The sequence below is a fragment of the Dermacentor albipictus genome, chromosome 9 (assembly GCF_038994185.2).
Source record: "Dermacentor albipictus isolate Rhodes 1998 colony chromosome 9, USDA_Dalb.pri_finalv2, whole genome shotgun sequence".
Taxonomy (NCBI): Eukaryota; Metazoa; Arthropoda; class Arachnida; order Ixodida; family Ixodidae; genus Dermacentor; species Dermacentor albipictus.
This window is the reverse complement of record NC_091829.1, coordinates 53,398,420-53,423,026: the sequence shown is the minus strand read 5'-3', so window position 1 is coordinate 53,423,026 and position 24,607 is coordinate 53,398,420. Positions and strand designations below refer to the sequence as shown.

Genomic DNA, 24,607 nt, shown 5'->3' with positions numbered 1-24,607 from the left:
CTCTTTGTAGGCGACGGACAGTAAGCTGATGGGTCTATAATTTTTCAAGTCTTTGGCATCCCCTTTCTTATAGATTAGGATTACGTATTGTGTTAATATAGGAGCTTGTGGCCAAGTACTGCTCCAGGGTGGCCAAATTGCTCTGGTGAGGGCGTACGTTACCGGTTCTGGTCACCGGGATTAGGCCACACTCCAGGCCTGTTTATGCAATTTTAGCAACTCGCGGATTTTTTTTTTGTATCTGGTGAAAAATTGCGCGGCACCGGGATTCGAACCACGGACCTCTTGCACGCGAGGCGGGTGTTCTACCTCTGCGCCACCGCTGCACCGGAGCTGCTAAGCACAACCAAAGACAGACTGATAACGCGTGCGCCGCTACCATGGCGCATGCCTAGCTGTGACGCCTTCTCGCCTAGGCGCGCGACATATCAATCTCTTTTGTCTCGTGCACTCCCGAACAAACGAGAACCATGAGAGCAGCACGCATGGTTCCCCACGTACGCACGCAAGCATCGGATGCGTTCGTATACGCAGCAGCCGCGTAGGCCTCACGCACCATTCGTGTTGCATTCGGCGCATGCGCACTTTGCAGGACGTAGCGATCTTGCGTACGCAATGCCTTTACGTACGCAACGTACGCTGTACTAAAACTGTCTATTATTACAAGGCATTGCTTGTTTTGTGATATGCTTGTGTTCTAATTCATCGTTCCTATTTTGTCCAGGACGACGCGCAGTATAGAGACGGGCTGAAAGTGGAAGGGCCAGACGAGTTGTTCGTAGGCTTCACTATTCGCCTTTTCCTCTACAACAAGGACCAATCGTAAGCTCCCGTTAATGTTTCGCACCAGCGGAAGCTCTTGGTGAACCGACAGACCTTTAAACAAAAGCGGATAGCTTTCTTTGGTTTTTACACCGTTTCCCCGATGCCGGCGGGCGGACTGTCTGCTATGACAGAATAAAGAGAGAGTAATGAGGCGTAGAGAAGAAGGCTGTCATGGAGGTGGAGCCATAGGAGAGAATTTGGGTCAACGGGATAGAAAGAATGGTGGCGGTTTCCTGATTGGTCTAAGAGGCGCCGACGTCTCACAAGAGCTTTAACTCTGTGTGTCGGTGATCCAGTGGCCGTGCATGCTGCTGCGACGACTGGCAGAATAGCAACAGAAATTGGAAATGCGACTCGGGCTCAGTATCAACGGTATGCAACAATGACCGCACAGGAACGGGAAGAAACGATGCCAAAACAAATTTCGGAAATAATTCAGGGGATTCAGAAAGCTGTTCGCTTACTCTGGCAGTCATTATGGATAGCTTCTGCGTAACATTTACTTCAGATGATTCTTTTCTGTACCAAGTGTTTCACATAACCTGAAGCCAGATTTGAGGAAAAGTGCTACTTCGTAGGCGAATGAGGCTAAGGGCACGCTGCCCGTGCATGGTTGCTGCGACCATTCCTTTTTTTTTCTGAGTATGGTTATAGTCAGCTAACTCGTTATGTTGAGTACTCTACATAACATGGGAGCGTGCAGCTACATTGCTCTCGAAGGTCTTTTACATGAGAACAGCACACCTTAAATGTTTCTGGGAGAGCACAAAGTACACACAGAGGTCTCCTAAAGACCGTTTCTCTAGCCGTGATCACTTGCTAGGGAAAGAGTGCATGTCATATTAGGCCGGTCCGTTGGTCATGCAGACGTCGAGGAGGAGAAGGTTAACACAAAGCGACCGCGCCGCCTTGGAGAAATAGAAAACAACTTTATTGAGGAAAACAATGGCTTTGAGATGCTTAGTAGGCTGGCTAATTGGACAAGTTGGCAATTGATAATCGTAAATGTACAACTGGAAGGTTACACGGGGACAAGACGAGTGAAAAGCGCAAGCGCTGAATGCCAACTGAAGTTTTATTATACATGGGCCGAATTTACACTTGTCCTTGTGTCTTGCCTCGCACACGTTTACCCTACATACTCTAGACTCACGATTTTAGATGCTCGTGGAAAGGAGAAGCAAGTACACCATACTCATTGCGCCAGCGACGAGAGGGACCGACGAACAACACAAGCCACCATAAGGTATACCGCACCCCGAAATTCCCATTGATGTCACAGGCAAGTCGCTCGGTGAGAAAAGACACGCGGAATCATGAAGGAATGCCGTATTTTTCAGCCTTTCAGCGTCCACGTTAACTCAGCGCAATTTCGTTCGACGTCCGTACTACAATGATATCGGCCCCCGCTGTTCAGCGAATGGCTGCGCACATGCATCCTTGGTCCACAGACTACACTCGAGCGACTGCAATTGTTAACGACTGCAAGAAGTAGTTAACGCTAATACAACAGAATCGTTCGTTCATCTTTCAAATAACCTTTTCTTTGACCTCTAAATTGCCGCAATCAAAGCAGTTTCTTTTGCATTACGCTTTTTCATGGTGATTTGTTTACGTATTGCACTGTTGTAAGTTGATGTTTATTTCTGTTACGTATAGTGTTACAATGATGTATGTACATGTTTTTTTGCCTTCTTATTTGCTAATTGGCAGTTGTAATTTACGTTATTGTATGTACCCACTCCTGCTTAGGCCCGAATAGGGCCTGCAGTATTTGTAAATAAATAAAAAAGAATGCAATGCTTCCAGGATCCGCAAACAACATTAATAATGTTGCTTGGACACACATGTTGCGCTGATGTCAGGAATAGGCCAGCCAAGTCACCAGCTTTCGTTACACAGCTTCCAAGATAAGCGCAGCTTTCAAGCGCAGCTCTGGGGCACCCTTTCCAGCGGCGAGCGTCGGTGTAACCGAGAGAACGAGCACAACGAAGGACGGAAGAGCGAAACCGATGCGCTGTCGGGGACAAAAGATGCGAGACAAAAGAAAAGCGGAAGAGGAGGGTATGATGAAAGCGTGAGGAGAAATGTGCGGTGACGATGCCCATGAGATGGCTCCAGCGTAGCTGGGAGGCCTTTCTGCGGCAGCTGGTGTGAAAGAGCCTACGCGTCACCAACGCCTCTCGTGGTCTCCAGATTGGCGAGAGCCAGCGCGTTTGCAAAGTGCAGCACGAGACAGATTGCCCGCGCCAGCCAATGTGTCGCGAAATGGAAACACGTCTGTCTCTCTGTGTTTGTCTGTAACCGTTTTCCCGCCAGGCTGGCTATGTTCCACTCCGTATGTGCCGCTTTTCAGTGAACGTGTGCGACGCCAACTTGGGTCACGGGATGTGTTGCCCATTGATGTATGTTCCGCTGGATATCCGCCACTGGATATGTGTCTTAGGCATGGGTCTAAGCATGAACAATTGTTCATTCATGTCCACGGACACGAGGTCCACCAGAACCTAGCAATCAACAGCCTCTCTGTTTCCCGACAAAGGGGGAAGCCTGAGTAGATTTGTAGTCAGGTCGCTCTGCAGACAAACGGCGCCATTGAAATATCTGTTTATTCTTTCACTGCGTGCAGAATTAACGTAGTTGTAAGTCTTTGTAGATATTTCTTTAGATATTGATGTATGTCTCCTGCACTCCTTGGTAACTCGATGCCTATGACTACTGGTATATGCCCTGAATCAAACGTTTGTAATAAATTATGAAAGCCGTATATCGAGGTTTATTGCACTGTGCAGATTTTTCACTTACCTGTTTGATGACATGGTCGTGATCGATCGTAAAATATATCTTCTGGTATCCAGCCCGCTCTCTTGGTTGATTGAAGTCAAGTGTTGCCATGATTCGATTGGGAATTATCTTGGTGAATTTCCACAAAATACTGAAAGTGAGCTAGTAGGCCTATAATTGAATTATTTGATGTAGGTCTTCGTATAGATTAGTACGTTGGCATTCTTCCAGCTATCGGCACACTTCCAGGCACTGAGTATACTCCATGCTACGCGAATTCAACTGAAAAGCCAGTGGTCCCTTATAGGTAAGGGGCCGCTAGCCTTTCAAATATATTATCTCCGCCATTTTTGATTAGATGGACTGTTATTCCGTCTTGCCGCTTTTCCCCGGTACAAGTAGTAGAAGGCCCTTCTAACTTCATCTCTAATAATGATCTAATAATAATAATACTTGATCCCTGCTTCAAATTTAGTTTGCGTGGCGGCTCCGGGTACTGTACACGTCAGTATCGAATTGCCCCCTCCCCTCTGCTGATTGTACTATATCAACAAGATTGTTGATATTACCCTGGTTATTTTTCACTGCATACCTCTGGCATGTCATATGTGGAATTTTTCTGGCACGATTTCATGCTGCAGACCTCTCGTATTCCTTGCTGAATGTTTCCCACGTTATAACCATGAATATCGCTCACTTTCTTCTAGTTTATCAGTTTCGACAGTGCCGTGGATACTATGTATCCTATTGCAAACTTAGACACTTTCAAACTTTGTAGTTTTTTTATTAGGTCCTTTGGTACTTGACAGAGCTTATTATTTGGTTGCCTCAGAGCCCTACCTCAAACTTGAATTTCGCTAGCTGAAATCAGCCTAGTTAGGGTTACCTCCATTATCTCCATGTTACCTTCATTTTCCTGTTTTGAAGCCGCATAATTGCTAGTGAGGCCCAGCCTAAATAAGTCTGGTTTTACTCGTACAGCATCTAAGCTGATTTGCGTATTCTTGGCTAATTCTGCTCTTTCGTTCTTCTAATTGAGAGCAACCTTACCCCTCCCTTATCTTTGGTCCTGCGCTATGCTAGTATCGGCAGCGAGCATGAAATCTATTTTATTGCTTGTTTCGGCATTAAAGCTTTTCCAGGTCCTCTTTCTGTTTCTGTGCTTCGTGAAGAAGGTATTGATTATTGGGAGTCAATATATTCCTTTTCGTGAATTATACCAGCACCACTCTTCTAGTGTTCATAAATTCGATGCTGCAATGCCAATTAGTTGCTTGTCTGCAAGCTTTCATCGCTCCCCCCCCCCCCCCCCCACACACACACTTTTACATCGTAATCGTCCATGACCATGGATATTGAGTTTGCACCTTTTGCAATAGTAATTCAACATCTTCATAAAACTGTTCTATTTCTTCATCATCATGAATGGAGGTTGGAATGTCTGCTAGTGTCACCATGATTCCAAATCCCCTATTTATCTATAGTACAATGGCAGCTACCCTGTCGTTAGGGCTGTAGAATTTAACAAAGTTGCATGATATATCATTAGGAATTAGAAATCCTACCCTGTATTCTCTCTTATCTAGAAGACATCAGCAGCGGAGAACGTGGTGTTTAGTCAGCACAAAATTACCTTCACCAGTTCTTGTTTTTCAGCGAGGTGAATGATAACCGAAACAACGCGAAGGATATGTATGTCTTGGATGGATATATGATAGATATATGTATGTCGAGTTAGGCATGCTAAGATAGCCTAACTCGAGAAGTTTCACGTGGTAAATGTTGCCAGGTTCAGTTCCAAGTGGCGGACTGCCCGAATCCAAATCATAGCAACTTCTGCGGCGGGGCAGGTCTGACCACCGCCTTGGTCAGGTGTGTCGCCGTTGCTGGGGTCCGAGGGATGTGCCTTAATCAATAGAGTGGTAAGGGTGGTAGTGGCGGAATGCTACAGCAGAGAGGCCAATTCTCGTTTTAGTAAGGGAGCATCTTCATTTAAGCTTAGTGCGCCGTCCTAATTTGGTTGCACTTGTACCATTATAGCACCACTGGCCCTCGGTTTTTTTTTTTTTCAATATGCAGCGCCGCTCCTAGTTTGAAAAGTCTAGTGGACTGGACAAGGATTCGAAACAGACCTTCAGATTGGAAGACCGGTGTTGAACGTCTGCTCCATGCCACCACTTTATTACATATTCACCATCATTGCATCCATATATAAGATACGGGTTCAATTCCGCGCAGCGCTGGAGAAATTTTAGAAAATTTTTGCTGTCACTGCAAAGCGGCGCATAACCATGAGCATACACCGAGTAACAAAGTAGCCCATGCTGAGTGAAGAAAGCTGGAATCATAAGGGTTCACACTTAATCTTAGAAGAGCGGGACATGCACAGTGGTACATACTTAGTGACCCAATGTTTCGTCTCAACACCACAAAGGTGTTAATTGACATTCGCCACGTATAAAACTACCACCTCTGCTATCCAGGCGTCAACGCAGCGTGGACACCGACTTTCGAAGGGTTCAACGTAAGGCGCTCACCCTAGCATTACCTAGAAACCTGAGAAAAGTATGGAAAGAAGGGGGGCAACGACGACGAACAAGGTGTCGCCGGTTGCTTTCTCGCCACAGATTCCAGACCTGTCTCTTCAGAGTTGCGGATTGTTGAGAGCATGAGCGCGGTATCGCAACAGAGTGAACGATTATGATTTGCTGCCGGACAGTCTTCAGGTTCCCTAGTGGACTCACCTAGGGAAGACGGCGGTATTAAAAGCGGACACTTTTCGTGAATTGGAGAGAGGGTGCTGACGTGAACTTGAAAGTTTAACTTGCTCCAGCATTGAGTAGGTTTCCGTAACTGGAGCCATGTAACTAAGCCAGAAAAACCCCTTTTCCTTCATTTTATGCAATCGGAAGCAGTAGTCGAAGGGCTTGATGGATTCCATGCCCTTAACGCCGCCTTAGCCGCGACACCATGTGAGCGTCAAAGGCTCATTTAAGAACACATACCGAGTGGCCGACACAACCAGTGCCCTAAGTTCGTGTCAGAGGTTAATTGAAGAGAAGAATATAACCGTTGTCGCATACGCAGAGGACGCAAATTGGCGTGAAACAGGTTCACTGAAGCGTTGCACATACCCAGAAGCACACACCGAGTGACCGACGTTGGCGTCAAAGAGTTTCTTTGAAATGCAGTGCCTACCGAGCTGCGCATGCCGACTGTGCCAAGGTGCGAAGTTCACTCGAGCGCGGCAAACGCCCACTAACAGAGACCGAGTACCCCAAGGTAGCCTCGACGCAGTTCACTGAAGAGTGGCACTTAACAAGCCACCCAAGTTGGCGCCTACTTAGTTTAAAGAAGAGGAGCACATACCCAGTGGCACATACCGAGCGCCCCGAGTTAACGCCAAAGTTAAAATTAAATTTTGGAACTTTACGTGCCGAAACCACTTGCTGATTATGAGGCACGCCGTAATGGAGGACTCCGGAAATTTCGACCACCTGGGGTTATTAACGTGAACCTAAATCTAAGTACACGAATGTATTCGCATTTCGCCCCAGTGGAAATGCGGCCGCCATGGCCAGGATTCGATCCCGTGACCGCGTGCTCAGCAGCCCAACACCATAGCCACTGAGCAACCACGGCGGGTTAACGCCAAAGTGTTTCACGGAAGAGCGGCACATAATCAGTTGACCACTCCCAGTGACCCAAGTTCGTGTGTGTGCGTGTGCGTGTGCGTGTGTGTCGCCTGATGCTCTACCCAACGGACCGTAGACTACCCAGTGACCCAGGCTGCCGGGAAATCGTTAGAGACATACACAGGGGAAATAGAACCCGCGTCATATATAGTGAGACAATTGAGCGTGAAAACACATTTGCGTACGCGTCAAACTCATACTTTGCGGCCGCACCGCTAGATTGCAACACGTGCCTAGTGAGAAGCACGAGGCAGGAGCCCCCAGCAGCGTTTTGGAGGTAGCACTACGGGTATGTCACGACAATGCTTCAATGAAAGTGGGTGGACATTCATCGTGACTTGGGTTTCGCCGGGTTGTTCTGGTAAGTAACTTCTTAGCGCGAACCAACGCACATAGAATCATGATTAGGAAATTAAGAGCTCAAAACAGACAATGACGAAGGATAAGAAGAACACGACCTTGTCTGTTCTGCGCGGCTAATTTCCGAAACACGAATCACCACCGACTCGCCCAAGTTTGTCTTCTAGTACGCAAATAGAGGTTTGAGCAAATATTTTATCAGTTCTTATAAAAGCGAAATAACGAAATTAAAAAAAATTAATATTGATTTGCGCATCTTTTACAGTCCCTATAACTTTGGCTTTCTTCCTTTCTTCCTCAGAGGCTCTGTAAAATTAGGGGCGGAGTGGAAAAGTAAAATTGGGCAGGCATGGCGAATTGCGGCCGAATTTGGCGGAAAAGCCATATGGTACGTTGTTAAAACACGTTACGATATCTACGACAGTAGGAAGAAAGCAAAAGATCTTACTGTGCCGGACAACACCCTATATTCGCTTGCCATCAGAGTCAAAACGGATTCCATATTTGAGGTGAGAATTCTCTTGCTTTCATTACCATGAAACCAGATGCCGCTTTAACAATGAGCGAGTTTCCGTTTTGAAATCCTTTTTAGTGAGCGAAAAGTGCCTCAGAACAACAACAACAAAAAAATAATTACACGTTTAGTTACATCGTGTTTCTTAGGTACGAATGCAAGTGTTTTAGGGCCAAGCCATTCAGACCCCTACAAGCGCTCTGAAACGTTATACGCTGGTTATCACGTATTTCCTCATTATATATCAGTCGCAGTGTGAGCATTTTCGCGCAAATGTGGGAAATAATAAGGCTGTACTAGGCAAACGTTGCAGAGGGGTTTACTTACAGGTTAATAAATAAATGAAAAAGAAAAACTAACCGCAGATTTGTGCGACCTTCTGGCATCACAACCCAATATCCAGCTGAGCTGTTTATGTGGAGTTCTTGCAATAACAATTTCAGTTACTGTAATATGGAATTCCAACAACAGATTTGCAGTAGGTCACTGATTCCGCGAGCGAGCACACCTCTAAGGCGCGGTGAGATGTCCCCAAATCCGCAATTGTACCACAAGTCTGCTATACCTCAGCCGCGGGTCGGGCGGGCAGTGCACTTTCTTCGGGATCGGCCCACGTATGGGGAGTGCTTAACGCCTGCTTCACCTCCACCACAGGTCGGGCCGGCTTTGCACTAACTTCGGGATCGGCAGACGTATTGGGAGTGCTTAAGCTCTGCTATACCTCAGCCGCGGGTCGGGCCGGCATTGCACTATCTTCAGGATCGGTCGACGTATTGGGAGTGCTTAACGTCTGCTTCACCTCCACCACGGTTGGGGCCGACATTGCACTATCTTCGGGATCGGCAGACGTATTGGGAGTGCTTAAAGTCTGCTATACCTCAGCCGCGGGTCGGGCCGGCATTGCACTGTCTTCAGGATCGGTAGACGTATTGGGAGTGCTTAAGGTTTGCTATACCTGAGCCGCTGGTCGGGCCGGCATTGCACTATCTTCGGGATCGGTAGAGGTATTGGGAGTGCTTAAGGTCTGTTATACCTCAGCCGCGGGTCGGGATGGCACTGTATTGTCTTCGGATCGACCCACGTATGGGAAATGATTAACGTCTGCTTCACCTCCACCACGGGTAGGGCCGGCATTGCACTATCTTCGGGATCGGCAGACGTATTGGGAGGTCTGTTATACCTCAGCCGCGGGTCAGGGTGGCACTGTATTGTCTTCGGATCGACCCACGTATGGGAAATGCTTAGCGTCTGCTACACCTCCACCGCGGGTGGGGCCGGCATTGCACTATCTTCGGGATCGGTAGACGTATTGGGAGTGCTTAAGGTCTGTTATACCTCAGCCGCGGGTCGGGATGGCACTGTATTGTCTTCGGATCGACCCACGTATGGGAAATGATTAACGTCTGCTTCACCTCCACCACGGGTAGGGCCGGCATTGCACTATCTTCGGGATCGGCAGACGTATTGGGAGGTCTGTTATACCTCAGCCGCGGGTCAGGGTGGCACTGTATTGTCTTCGGATCGACCCACGTATGGGAAATGCTTAGCGTCTGCTACACCTCCACCGCGGGTGGGGCCGGCATTGCACTATCTTCGGGATCGGTAGACGTATTGGGAGTGCTTAAGGTCTGTTATACCTCAGCCGCGGGTCGGGGTGGCACTGTATTGTCTTCGGATCGACCCACGTATGGGAAATGCTTAACGTCTACTTCACCTCCACCACGGGTAGGGCCGGCATTGCACTATCTTCGGGATCGGCAGACGTATTGGGAGGTCTGTTATACCTCAGCCGCGGGTCGGGGTGGCACTGTACTGTCTTCGGATCGACCCACGTATGGGAAATGCTTAACGTCTGCTTCACCTCCACCACGGGTGGGGCCGGCATTGCACTGTCTTCAGGATCGGTAGGCGTATTGGGAGTGCTTAAGGTTTGCTATACCTCAGCCGTGGGTCGGGCCGGCATTGCACTATCTTCGGGATCGGTAGACGTATTGGGGTGTTTAAGGTCTGTTATACCTCAGCCGCGGGTTGAGATGGCACTGTATTGTCATCGGATCGACCCACGTATGGGAAATGCTTAACGTCTGCTTCACCTCCACCACGGGTGGGCCCGGCATGGCACTATCTTCGGGATCGGCAGACGTATTGGGAGTGCTTAGGGTCTGTTATACCTCGGCCGTGGGTCGGGGTGGCACTGTATTGTCTTCGGATCGACCCACGTATGGGAAATGCTTAACGTCTGCTTCACCTCCACCACGGGTGGGGCCGGCATTAGACTGTCTTCAGGATCGGTAGACGTATTGGGAGTGCTTAAGGTCTGCTATACCTCAGCCGTGGGTCGGGCCGGCATTACACTATCTTCGGGATCAGTAGACGTATTGGGAGTGCTTAAGGTCTGTTATACCTCAGCCGCGGGTCGGCCGGCTTTGCAATGTCTTCGGTATCGACCTACGTATGGGAAATGCTTAACGCCTGCTTCACCTCCACAACGGGTCGCGCCGGCATTGCACAATCGTCGGGATCGGCCAACGTATTGGGATTGCTTAATGTCTGCTATACCTCAGCCGCGCGTCGGGGTGGCACTGTATTGTTTTCGGATCGACCCACGTATGGGAAATGCTTAACGTCTGTTTCACCTCCACCACGGGTCGGGCGGGCTTTGCACTAACTTCGGGATCGGCAGACGTATTGGGAGTTTTTAAAGTCTGCTATACCTCAGCCGAGAGGCGGGCCGGCATTGCACTGTCTTCGGGATCGGTAGACGTATTGGGAGTGCTTAAGGTCCACTATACCTCAGCCGCGGGTCGGGCCGGCATTACACTATCTTCGGGATTGGAAGACGTATTGGGAGTGCTTAAGATCTGTTATACCTCAACCGTGGGTCGGCCGGCATTGCACTGTCTTCGGTATCGACCAACGTATGGGAAATGCTTAACGCCTGCTTCAATTCCACCACGGGTCGGGCCGGCATTGCACTATCTTCGGGATCGGCAGACGTATTGGGAGTGCTTAAGGTCTGCTATACCTCAGCCGCGGGTCGGGCCGGCATTGGCACGTTGTCGCACAATTTTTTCGACATCTTTCAAAATTCAAGTATATCACGGACTTTACCAGACACATATAAGCTACTGCAGTCTAGTATGGTTAACAACAACTATGACAAATAGGATGAAAATCCACATGTTACAAAAAAAGATAGTTCGATATATTGCACATTCCGAGCTTATTACTTACTGACGATGCATTTTAGACCTATAAGATTATGGTCTACAACGACATGCCTCTGATCACGCGTACAACTTTAGTATTTTGCTCTGGTATTTTTCGGGTAGCTCCGTTCACGATTTCCTTACACACACTGCATCATTAAAACCCGCACCAAGTAACAAATGCACGTGAAACACGGACTTGTGGCTTACACCGCGTTAGCGCTCGAACTACAAGTTAGAAACCCTTGAGCATAACTTACCTAGTATCTTAAACTGGTACAAGAATACCATAGGGTTTACTTTGAAACAGCTTAAAGAATATTTGTGTAACATGTAGCCTTATACTAATGTTCATAATCAGGGTGCAATACAGACTGCTCAAATGCATTTATTTTCAGTGTCGACTAAACATCGATCCTATATTATTGCTGGAAATGGATATGTTATAATTTTTTTTACTCTTAGTATATTTATGAGCTGTTGTAGTCCAATTTTCGGTTGATCTTCTGGATTTACAATATTTGTGTGCGTTAGTATATATGTGGAAGAAAATGTGCATGTCACCTGTATGTCTTATTGATGGCTATGTTTTTTGTCAATAATTTGTTTCATCTCCAGAACGTCACCGCTGCTAAAAGTTTCCAGGTTGCCTGGGCCCGGTCAAGCTGTCAAAATACAGCTTTTTGCCCAGATACCCCTACCAGAAATGTCTTTCTTTTTCAGGAAAATAAAAACTGAATGAGGAAAAATAAATGAATAAATCTCACTATCTTCGGTATCGGCCAACGTATAGGGAGTGCTGAACGCATGCTTTACCTCCGCCGCGAGTCGGGCTGGTATTGCACTGCCTATGGGATCGGCCCATGTATGGGGCTTAACGACTGCTTCACCTCCGTCATGGGCAGGCCCGGCATTGCACTATCTTCGTGATAGGCCCGCGATACCCTTTTCTATACCCTTCGTGATAGGCTTCGTGATACCCTTTTGCTTACAAGAAAATTTCCTTGGGTGGTGGAGGTATAACTGTTCGCCGTAAAAGGCAGGGTACGAGTATAGGGTTTCTCACTATATTACCCAGAGGGAAATCTGCCGCTCCTGCACTGTCGTATGCATGGGAGTGCCGGTATATTGCGACTTCGGATCGGAATCATTGTCGGTGAGCCAGGATAATTGGAGCACACGCCTGTCAAGCACCATTCCGTCCACCAGGATGGTCAATTTTTACTAAATATGCACGTAAAAAGCTGTGTTAGCTTTATTATTACACAAAGACATGTTTTGTTTAATTATGAGAACTTGTTATTGCATGTGCAGTTATGTGAAACGTAGAAAGTATCAGCGGCCAGCTTAAGTTGAAGGACAGGCGGCAAAGGTTCGCGCTTTCTTTAGAACAGTTTGTTGTATGATCTTCCTTTTCTTCGATTGGTTATGCATTGTAGGTGAGTAAACGCCACTGGAATATGTACTACGCGTGAATGCAAACTTGTTATAAAAATTTTACTTTAGGAACGCAGTATTTGTTAGCCATATCCATGTTTTAAATGGAGCCTCTTGCTAAACCAGCCAACACAAGCCTCGCAGATACATAGACCGTCATTCCCATGACAGCACAGCGTCCATAAGAAAGCTCGCGTAAACGATGGCGCCAGATTTCCCTCTAGGTGTTATAGTGATAAACTCGATGGGTACCAGCAAGCGTACAAAAAAAAATGAGAAGCACAAAAATCTTGTAGGAGGCTTAGGCTTGGCTTTTAGGAGGGAAACGCGTTACCATTCAAAGATCACTGATGGCTTCTCACGCTTTCCGGCAACTGGAGCTCATCATCATCAAAATCCTCAACATCAGCATTGTCGTCGTCGTCAACATCATTATCTTCATCATGATCATCTACCTGGTTACCCCCATGCAGCGCAAAGGCCTCACCCATACTTCTCCAACTCGCCCGGTCATGTACTAATTGTGGCCATGTTGTCCCTGCAAGCTTCTCAATCTCATCCGCCCACCTAAGTTTCTACCGCCCCGTGCTACGCTTCCCTTCACTTGGTATCCAGTGCGTAACCCTTAATGATCATCGGTTATCTTCCCTCCTCATTACATGTCCTGCCCATTTCTTTTCTGGAGCTAATGTAACCTTAGTGTTTACCAGGAAACGCTGGTGGCGAAAGCTATGTACGAAGGCGAGCTTTCAGGTTTTGTTATTTCCTCCTTTGCCTCCTTGAGTCGCTGCTGCGGATGCGTGGAGACGAGTGCCATCTGGACGCTGTTAAAAGGAATCAAAAGGGCGCGCCCCTCCATGAATGATTGAAACGCTGGAAAAGGTGTTTGTGCTCGAGTATCCGCCTAACAAAGATTCTTTTCTCGTAAATTCAAATGACACGAAGAAAAAGATTATGGGGTTTAACGTGCCAAAACCACTTTCTGGTTATGAGGCACGCCGTAATGGAAAACTCCGGAAATTTTGACCACGTGGGGTTCTTTAACGTGCACCTAAATCTAAGTACACGGGTGTTTTCGCATTTCGCCTCCATCGAAATGAGGCCGCCGTGGCCGGGATTCGATCCCACGACCTTGTGCTCAGCAGCCCAACACCATAGCCACTGAGCAACCACGGCGGGTACAAATGACAATCCGAGACTATCATGTTCGTAGGTTGTAATCCGTGCTTTGCGATTTTTTTGACACATTTTACTTCAAAAAATAATTTAGTTCAGTGAAGCCCTTGCGCCACGCGGAGCGCCTGCGTAGTTATGCGTGCGTGGTTCGGGAAGTTTTCTTCCTGACGGACAACATCACCGACACCGGGTTTTCTGCGATGCGAGGCCCTCAACGCTATCACGTTGAAAGCATACAGAATATAAAAGTAATATACAGAAAAAGCATTTACAAGATTCCTAATTTGCGCGTTGTGTCTTGGCATATACGGCTGTCAGCGTCTGTAAAGCAGACGCTCTGGAAGGTAACATGTACAGGTATATTTGAAGATACGATTTACTAAAAGCCTAGTGAAATGCATAGGGAGAGGGATAATGATAAGCCCAGAGGTGGACGAGAGACGAGGCGAATGGGACACATACGATGACGACACCGTCGTTCACAGTGTCGAGTGCTGTTATTGTAGGAAGCTAGAGGGCACTGTCGAACTCGAACGTCTGTACGAAGGGAAACCCTTCCTCACTCCAGCAGAAAGCACTGCTGGCAAGGCGGGGACGAGACATTGCAGAGGAAGTGCAAGGGGTGGGACCGCATACTCCAGGGCCGGTTCTATTCTTTCCGGTCGCTTGTCTCCACTGTGACGCTCCAGCCACTGTAGTTACGTTATGTTTGTAGTAGTTGTAACCTAGTAGGCTGCATTGCAACAAAGTCTGGTTCCACGGCCCTTGTGGCGGTAGATATAACACAACCGACGCCAGCAGTTAGCCTTCTGATAGCACCAATGATGAGCGCGGCCAGTCCCACCAATAGGACGGAGCAATGTTTCGTTCTCGTGTTTGTATCACGACGAGTAACTTGTAGCATAGCCTCCTAGAATGCTATGCTAGTACTTAACAGTCCGCTCTCCTCAAACCACCGCCTCCTTGAAAATCACACGCTGCTGCACAGTGAGTGGCAGGGAATGACGTCCTAAACTTAACCGACTACTTTTGGTCGCACAGCGGGAAGGCAAAGCAGGACTTTGAATGCTCACTGGTGAGCGGTGGTATCAGAGTCGCAGTACAATTCAACCTTGCAGTGATCGGTATTGAACTTTCACGTCGAGAGCTGTCGCGCTCTTAAGCAGCCAGACCAACCGCGCACGGCGTGATAAAGCGGCGCCCATTGCAGCCGTCGATAATGACGTAAACAAAAGCCCAGAGGCACGCTGGGAAGAACCAGGAAATACTTTGGCCAAGAGTTCCGGTCCACTACGGCGATTTCAGAAGTGCTGTTTTGCTTGCTCCACGGCGTGATCTCGCTTCCACGAGTGCAGTTAACATGCCATTGGAACACTCTTGTGTTGCTCCAGATCTGCCATCCAAACAGTCTTGCTCCAAAGTGAGCAGAAAATATTTCGCCGAAAGTGCTCCATGTATGCCATTGAAATTCTCTATAAACATCGCACTTTATTATACTGCTGTAATAAGATTAAAACCTTACACGCAGCTATGACTTTGGAGAACTCGTCAAGGAGTTTCTTTTTCTTTTTTTTCTTCTTTTACAAAGGTTGCAATTTATCCACGTATAATTTACCTCGCAGAAATGTTGGTCAATAATTTCTCCTTCCTATGTCCTCTTCCCCACCTTTTTCGCATCGTCGCCAAATTTGAGCTCCGTTGTGCTGATAGACTTGTTATTGAACCGGGAGGAATTCTGCACCCCTCGTAAAACACTCATTACGCACAGGGGCCTTTGCATACTTAATTATAGCAAAGGTCGCAGTGAGCCTGCTCATCCCCTATCCTCTTTGAATTTCGCCTAGATATCACCCATAACCTGACTTTTACTTTCAGCTGATATAATTGAGGACCCTAGTCTATTTCACTGAGGACACCGGGAAAAGTTAACACAAACCGCGTATAATGCATGAAAAGACTGAAGAAAAAAAAAGAAACGAGGGTTCAATAATAATTTGCAGTGCTTAACATTCTATAAATGCAGACCTCTTTGCAAACACTAAAGTTAAAATGTTGCCTTTGCCACCACATATAAGTTTAGAGCAATGCACCTATTTCTAGGCAACATTTGCTTGCTTACTTTTAAGATAAGATTTTGTAAAGGCTGTATTTGATTCAAGCCCATTTGCCTTAGCATAGGGATTTGTCGCAATGGTTTTCTTACTTTTGCTAAGCTTGTTATTTGCGAGCACTAGTATTTCTGTCAAGGCTGCATGGTAAATATGGCACCACTCGTAAAGCACAGTCACAAGGCTCTTGAGCACTTCAAAGCGCAAGTCATTGAACTCTGGCCGCACGTAACCCACGAATAGCCTCTCATTTCTACCGAATAAAAGCGTATTATAAAAGAGAATTAACCAGATGACATGAAGAACCAAAGCGTAATATGGTCATTAACGCTTTCAATCACTTGCGAAGGTAATGTCTTGCAATGGCTGTATATATCCACACGAAATAAACATTGGTTCGTAAATCTGATCTGGCTGGCATATGTATTGCTGCCACGGCAGCGGGCTAAATTATGCACCACATTTAAAATACTAAGACGCTTGTTAGCGCTTGAGTGCGAAATTTATAACTGACTGAAGTTTGTGCACACATTCCACAGTTTGTGATTTCAGTTTTGCCAAACATGGACTTGCCGTGACGCCAAAAAGTATATACTGCAATGTGGCCGTGTAACATGTTGGAGCACTTCATTAAAGATTTTTTTTGCAATCATACTATTTTATACACGTGCATTTAACTTTGTACGTAATTTCCTTATAGAGTTCCGACCCGTTCTTTATATTCGTTTTTAGTGGCATTTGTCTTCATTCGAGGTGAGTGGGCTAAATTAAGCGCCTCTTGGGAAATTTCATTACAACGCATAGGATCGCTTTAATATTTGTGATTTAGAACAAAATCTGCAATTTACTTGCCTGCTCTGGCATTTGCGTATTTGAACCAAGTAACATTGTTTTTATTTTGTCTAAGTGTACAGCTCATAGAGCTCATTTTGCCCTCGGTGTGCTGAAAAGCATATTGCAATATGGCCATATAATGCTTTAGAGCACTTACGAAAGCAATGTTTTCGCAAAAGCAGTATTTACTCCACCTGCATTGAATTTTGCACGCAAATGTGATACAGTGTTCCTGGATCATTCCATCAATTGGATGTTTGGTTGGATTTTCAGTTATCCGGTGGAAGCTGGGTACATTTTGCGCTGAATGTAAAAAAAAAAAAACACTCATACCTCTCCGAAGCACATGAATACGTGACACCTTGCAAAGGCCGCCCATAGATCCCACATTTTAAACTTTGGCTACACATCCATAGCGTTCCCATTATGTTCGGCGAATATAAACAAGGTAGTGTTTAGTCCACGGAGCAAAATGCATAAATAAAAAGCAAACCTGGTATAGCGCACAAAAATAGGAAGACACGAGGGTTCCCTAATTATTTGCGACGTTTTAAATTAAGCCAGGAGCGTAATAGTTCCGCCACGCATTACACCTAACATGCCCCAATTTTTTCACAGAATTATACCTTGGTGTCTTGTACAATTATTCAGGACTCTTGGAAACATTGCGGACAATGGCAGCAGGACACCGTGGAAGGATTTTATAAAGATCTTCTTACGCAGTCTTTAATTACCCTACACTGATGAAACACATATCGTTCGTTAAAGCACAACAGTCTTCCTAATTCTCCGAAAGGAATACACCGTGACTCGCATTGCTAGCTCACCGAGGAGAACAGCAAGACCAGCTAGAGGACCTCTATAAGGCGTGAAGGACAGAAGAGTAATCAGTAATTATTATCAGCCCGTCCAGTCATCCTGAAGTCTTCGCAGTAATTTGCGATGGTGCTCTCGTATTATCTATATTTGTAATATCTTTACCCAGGTGCTATTTCTCCGCGTATATAACGTGCTGCTGCTGTGTAGAATCAAATGAAATCAAATCAAATAATTTATTTGCCTGAAAGAAGGTCGTGCATTCAACTACCGGTCGAGATGACCGCATTCGGTTGGTCATGAATCAAAAAGAGAATTTCAAAAAAGAAAGAAAAATAAACGTTCCCATAACGAGCTTTTTGTACACGACAAAATAGTCCCAGGTGGTTGCAATTTGTCCCCAGCTTTGCCACATTTACATAGGAAGGCAAGCGCCATGCATGAATCATCGTAAGGCTCGTCCGCCGGGAGCTGGCTAAGATCCAATAGCGCTTTTTAGCCATACTGAACCATGCCGATTTCTGCGATAACTCTTGAGGAAACGAAATGTTATGGGACCTCATTCATATTCCTGTTTCAAGCGGAAGAGATGCATTGAAAGTGCTTAAAGGCTCTAATACCTTTTTTTTTCGGCAATAATGTACTTCTCGTTATCGTTCGTCTTTTTCAGACATTAAAGGATGACGAGTCTTTCTACGAGATCGACATGGGAAACATCCTGAGTAAGTCATCGTTCAGACCATGTTCCAGGGTACCTGCACCAAAATGGATCGATACAAAAAGCTCGCAGATCTCACGCACTGCTAGAAGTGATGTTACGCGAAACATATCGTAGTAGCTGGCTGCCGAGTATCCTTTCACGTTCTGCATAGAGTTACCAGTACACGCAATGTCTGTGGGTGTGCGACGGGAGCTTGGGCGCATGTAACCTCAGAATAAAGATGACGACGGTGAAGATGATCGTACGGCCGCGATGGCATGACTTCTACCACGGTTGTTCGACGCCAATTAAACGAGATGCCGCTCGTTAGGTTCTGCATACGCCGTCAACGGGGGTTATCGGTAGAAACGCGGATATTACCATGAGCTGCGACAAAGTGTTTAGCATTTCCTACGCGCCAATCTCCAGGTCATGTAGTCTACGTTAAAATAACATCTGTACTCTGGCGAAGAAATGTTAAAACCCCATAAATCTGGGCTGGTTGCGCGGGCGGCACAACGTCGCACGGTACCAACATGGCGTTATTAAAGCACTTCGAGCGAAGTTCCGAGGAATGCGGGCCAATGCCGGAGACGGCGCAGTCTAACACACCGCTTCCAAGGCACGGAGCTGCCACCACAAAAGAGGGCAAGAAGGAGGCGCTTGACGTGATCGGGGAACCTTTCGATCAGCTAGCTGCCTTTGGAGCGAAGGAAACATGCGTCTTTGATCGGGGCAGAAAGACGCCCCAAAGAGCCTGCAGCATTACCATACCGGAAGACTAGAATACACACATACCCAGTGGCACATACCGAGTGCCCCGAGTTAACGCCAAAGTTAAAATTAAATTTTGGGACTTTACGTGCCAAAACCACTTTCTGATTATGAGGCACGCCGTAGTGGAGGACTCCGGAAATTTCGACCACATGGGGTTCTTTAACGTGCACCTTAATCTATGTACACGGGTGTTTTCGCATTTCGCCCCCATCGAAATGCGGCCGCCATGGCCGGGATTCGATCCCGCAACCTCCTGCTCAGCAGCCTAACACCATAGCCACTGAGCAACCACGGCGGGTGCTCTCTGAAGGGTCTCCTCCATCCAACTCTCAAACCCTACCCTCGACATCCACACAGTGATATCGTCTGCACGGAGAGCGTGATCTATGATCTCCATGTTTTAAAGCAAAGCGGGGAGAAGGAGGAGTGCCAGGTTGAAGAGAAACGGTGAAAGAACCGATCCTTGCGGGATGCCTCTCTCCCAGGGCTGTCGGGTTCGACTTCTCTCCCATTTTGATCGTTGACGTTCTATTGCTTAAGCAATCCTGCATATATTTCAATGTTCGCTTTCCGCACCCCATTTGGTGCAGGTTACGGAGAATACTTTCGTGTGTGACGTTATGGAAGGCCCCCTTGAGATCGAGCGCCAGGATAGCTCTTCGCGTAGGAGTCTTCGCTTGCTTGTTGACCAGCTCGTGTAGTTGCCCCAAGACCTCTTGTGTGCTCAGGTGCCTCCGCAATTCGTACATAGTCGGTGGCATCTCATCAGTGACGTCCAAATGTCTCTGTAGTATCTTGAAAACGATACGCTCAACCACTTTCCCCACAATCGACGTACGGGAGATGGGGCGCTGATTGTCGACGCGGAGTGGTTTCCCCGGCTTGGGAATGAAATGCACCCCCGCTTCTTTAAACCTTCCCGCAGGATTTTTTGCATCTTGCATGCAACGCCGTCAATTCCCGGTGGTCTGCCTTGATTACTTTCATCGATGGCCGCAACCAGCTCCAGTTCGGTGAAGGCTTCGTCTATCTCGACATTGCTATTCCCTTCATACTCGTGAGTGGGGTTACCGCTCTTGTCGGTCTTTTAGGTATTTACTTTTGAGCTCACGAATGAGCTTCTCTCCATCCCCGTCGTAACTGTAGATCGTTCGTATGAGGTTTCGAACGCGTGCGCTCTTGCTTTTTAAGGAATCTATGAGGTACCGCAACAGCTTTCAAGTCTTCTTCATAGACAGTGTGCCTTGCAGTTCGTCACACATCTTCATCCAATTTTCCCTGCATAGTTCGTCCGCATACTCGGTCACCTGGCTATTGAGCGTGTGTGTACGTCTGCGAAGCTTCATGTTATGTCTCTGCCTCTTCCACCTGTGTCTTGCCGCCGTGCGCCTTGTGTGCCTTGCTGCTGTCTACGAAGGGAATTTGCGTGGTCGTAGTAATCTTCTGCGTAAATTTCTTTAGAAATTCGCGTTGCTTTTTGGCCCACGCCTCATACGTATTTGTGTCTTGGTGCTCGTCCTCGCTTTTACTGTCTGTGGTTCTACGTGACCGGTCCTAGTCTGTAATGTTGGCTTGACCCAGTTTCGCCTTGATGTCAGTGCCCCCGAGGGTTACTAAAATTATATCGTGACCCGAGCTAAGATTTCCCCCCATGTTACGCCAAGTTACGTCGATGTTCCCCCGAACTAGCGTCAGATCAGGAGTGGTGTCTCTGACCGTGCTATTACCTGTCCTGATCGGTACGCCTGGTTCATTAACCACCTCTATGTCGTGATCCTTTATAGCTTTTACCAATTGGTTTCCTCTTTTGGACCAGTATTTGTAAACCCACATCGCGTGGGCGGCGTTGAAATCTCCGAGCAGTAAAATCGGTCGTGTTCTCTCTTCTTAAAAAGCAGTCCAATATGGTGCCTTCAAAGTCAATGACCCTGCTGGACGGTCGGCAATAAGCATTTAGGAAGAAAATGTTTCGTCACCTCCCACTGTTCTGCTGTGAATTTCAATTAGCGTATGTTCGCAGCCTCAATGAGCGGTCACGTGCTGTGAGGCCACCATGTTGCTGCGGACGAACACCGCAGTACCCTTTTCGCTAGGGTCCGTATACATAATGTATCCCGCGAGCTTGGCCCGGCCATTGGTCTCTTGCCTCTGGTAAGCCATATCCGGTTATGATATCCGGTTTATCACCCATTTAATTAACGTATAGTTATAACTCCCCTATCTGTTTCTACTACTGCTACAGTTCTATCGCAATAACGTCGCAGTCTCTCTCTGCTTTCCTTTAGCCTTCGTCATTTTCTACTTCTTGAGCGGTAGATTTGCGCCCGAAACCAACTTCTCGCAGCCTGACCCGTAGATTAAGTTGTGATGGCTTCACCTTGGCAACGGTGAGAGGCTTATTTTTTGCATCCGACGTCATGACTCTGAGGGAGAGTTGGCTGCATTTGGCCCCCACATTACCCATTCTTACTGTTGGACTGTTCACTTGCGCAGACATGTGATAAACTAGGCTGGAGATTTGCGTAAGCATGCTCATGACCGACTCCATTGTCGGAGGAATGGCGGCCTCGGCCTTCTCTTCCTCAATGGTAACAACTGCCGTTTCTGTCTGTGGAGCTTGCGTCACTGGCTGCGTCAACGCCGGTGACATGATCAGCGCTGGTTGCGTGATCAGCTTCGTCGCCGCTGGAGCAGCGCTGGTGGTGTCTCTCTTGGGTACTTTCCTCTTACCTGCACCGACGTCATTATCACTGTTCTTTGGTCTACTGAGCGTCTGGTTACAATCCATCATTGGCTTTATCTGATTGTTTTGGCTATTGAATTGATTGTTCTGCCTCTCTATCATCTCCTTGAGTTCCAAACAGTGTCTACATTCGTTGTCTTTGGAAGGGCGCGAGGAGTGGAGGGGAGGGAAATTGTTATTGTCAAGAACGACGGCAGACCCCGCTGCGTAGCCCACCTGTTTCTCGGCGGCGTTGCTCCGCCGGGTCTTCGACTTGGACCTCGAACGATATTCGCGCCTGCGAGCTCCAGCTGCGGATGGTGACCTGGTATCGCTCGTGTTTCTCGCTCGCCTTGTCTGGGAGCGGCTGCGACGCCCACCCGGCGGCTGCCACGCTGTCTGCTGCCACGCTGGCCTCCTCTTCTGCTGCTTCACCTGTTCTCGTTGCTGACGTTCCCAACGCCGTTTACGAACGACGTATGGCGTCTTTAATCTCGTTGTACACTTCTTGTCCGCGGTGAGGTGGTTGCCCCCACAGAGGCTGCACTTGGGGTTACTGCAAACGTGGCTTTCTTCAGGATTCTTCATGCCGCAACCACGGCATCTGTTGTCTTCGGGGTTAGCACAAACGTCCATCCGGTGACCGAGGCGACAACACCGGCAGTACATATCGATCTGCTTGCGATACAGCGAACACTCGACCAGCAGGTTGCCGTATGTGATGTAGTCGCGACCTTGACGCCGTCGCATGCGATGAACGCTGTTGCCGCCTTGCCGATGCGGTTGGCTTGCATAGCAGTGGGATCATACCCTTGAACGATGTAGTCGTTGATTTCTTGAATAGTGTCCGTCATCGGGACACCCCTGATGACGCCCTTAATGATGCCGTGGGGGGCGGTTTCGAAGGCGCGGACATCGTGTGCCATGCCGTTGATAGCGAGGCTTCTTACTCCCGTGTTGCGGTCTGCGTTCTCTCGTTAAGGCGTACTGATAACGACTATGTTTTGCTGTTTGCTCGGGCAGACAACATCTCGCATCACCTCTTTGCCACTCACGTTCGCAGCTGCGACGATAGCTCGGCTCATCTCGAATCTAGATTCTTCCCCGAGGTTCAGACCTCCGCTCGGACGCACGACAATTTTGATATCTTGCCTCGGCAACTTGGTGTTAGCTTGGTGTTGAAATTTTTCCGCTGCGGGTGACGATGCCCGGCACCCGCCGGCCCCCCGTCGACCGGCGTTGGACTTCCTTGCTCTCTCGCTCCTGGGTCTTCCTCTCCCCGGCGACGCGCCAGCCAATCTTTTTGGAAACTTCCTCCGGCATTATTTCTTCACCCTCCAGTTCCACACGCATAGCGGACGCCATTTTCTTGAAGCACTTGGCGTCTAGGTCCCCCACAAGGTTGATGGCCACGCCGGAGCACGCCTAAGCACGGCCGCTAGGCCCTGCTTTCTTTAGGCTTAGCTCGCAGCGACACAGTGCTCGTAGAAAAAATCCTCCTAAATCGGAGAAAATGGTTTCCCACCTTAAAGTTTTGTATCGACATGGTCCTTGTAACTTCACGGATGCCGTTGTGTGAGAACTTGCATCAGCTGGGGTGAATTACCGGACCTTTTGCCGAAAATTCAAGGAGCACATGTGAGACACATCAGCTCATACCATGACTCATAGCCAATGGCGAAAACGCGCCGAATCAGAAATAATTATTTTTGCTTTATGCAGTCTAATTACACAGAATGACTGCACATCATATCACTTCGGGAGCTATGACGGTTTCATGACGTCTTATGGTAGGCAGGCGAAATGGGTGTGGCCCAAAATATTTTTTTTTGCCAATCGTGGAGGGCTGATTGCTGAAATGGAATAGAAAAGTCGGGAAAAGCTTTACGTTAGAGCACTGAAGACCGGTGTCGCTAAGCTGTGAGTGGACTACCCGCCGTGGTTGCTCAGTGGCTATGGTGTTGGGCTGCTGAGCACGAGGTCGCGGGATTGAATCGCGGTGACGGCCGCCGCATTTCGATGGGGATGAAATGCGAAAACCACCCGTGCACTTAGATTTTAGGTGCACGTTAAAGAGCCTCAGGTGGTCGAAATTTCCGGAGTCCTCCACTACAGCGGCCTTCATAATCAGAAAGTGGTTTTGGCACGTTAAACCCCATAATTTAATTTGTTAAATTTTGTGAGTTGACTCGAGGTGGCTCGACTCTCTCGCAAAGGTGAAGGGCAAGTCCACTGAATTTTTGCAGTCAGAGTTTTTTTTCTAATCCTTAGGATGTCACCGATTTCAGGTGTCGGATTGGTGGCTGGTATTAGTGATGAATGATCACCGATGGTCCAGTCGCACACTCAGTTTCGAGCTCTCACGCCAGCTGGACCACGTCGCCAGCTTCCACCGTTGCAGCCCAAAATGAGCCCCGTCTCTAAGGGGCCTTAGCCCCACACCCTCTTAGCCGACCTCAATCGTGGAGCGAGGAAAGCGCGACATGAGAAAAAACGGATAACTGGCTGAAAATGTCACGCGAGGTGATTGTACCTTCGACTGCTTCATACCTAAGGTGACCTTTATTTCATAATAAGTGATAGGTGGTTTCAGAGCGAGAAGCTGGGACTCCGACACAGGTTGCGTTGCAGCCTGTTCCTTGATTGACAT

General features: G+C 47.7%; 1 protein-coding gene and 1 long non-coding RNA gene across 3 annotated transcripts in view; one reads left to right on the top strand and one right to left on the bottom strand.

Moving 5' to 3' along the window:
* LOC139049879 (uncharacterized) overlaps window positions 1-24,607 on the bottom strand; it is a 225,462-nt gene that overhangs the window by 97,290 nt on the left and 103,565 nt on the right. The window lies entirely within an intron of this gene.
* The window catches only part of LOC139049874 (uncharacterized), a 58,790-nt gene that overhangs the window by 10,813 nt on the left and 23,370 nt on the right, over window positions 1-24,607 (top strand). For both annotated transcript variants that reach the window (XM_070525731.1, XM_070525730.1), the window contains exons 2-4: window positions 725-822; window positions 7,966-8,173; window positions 18,429-18,480. In XM_070525731.1, the coding sequence (XP_070381832.1) occupies window positions 725-822; window positions 7,966-8,173; window positions 18,429-18,480 (358 nt within the window). The remainder of the gene's footprint in view (window positions 1-724; window positions 823-7,965; window positions 8,174-18,428; window positions 18,481-24,607) is intronic.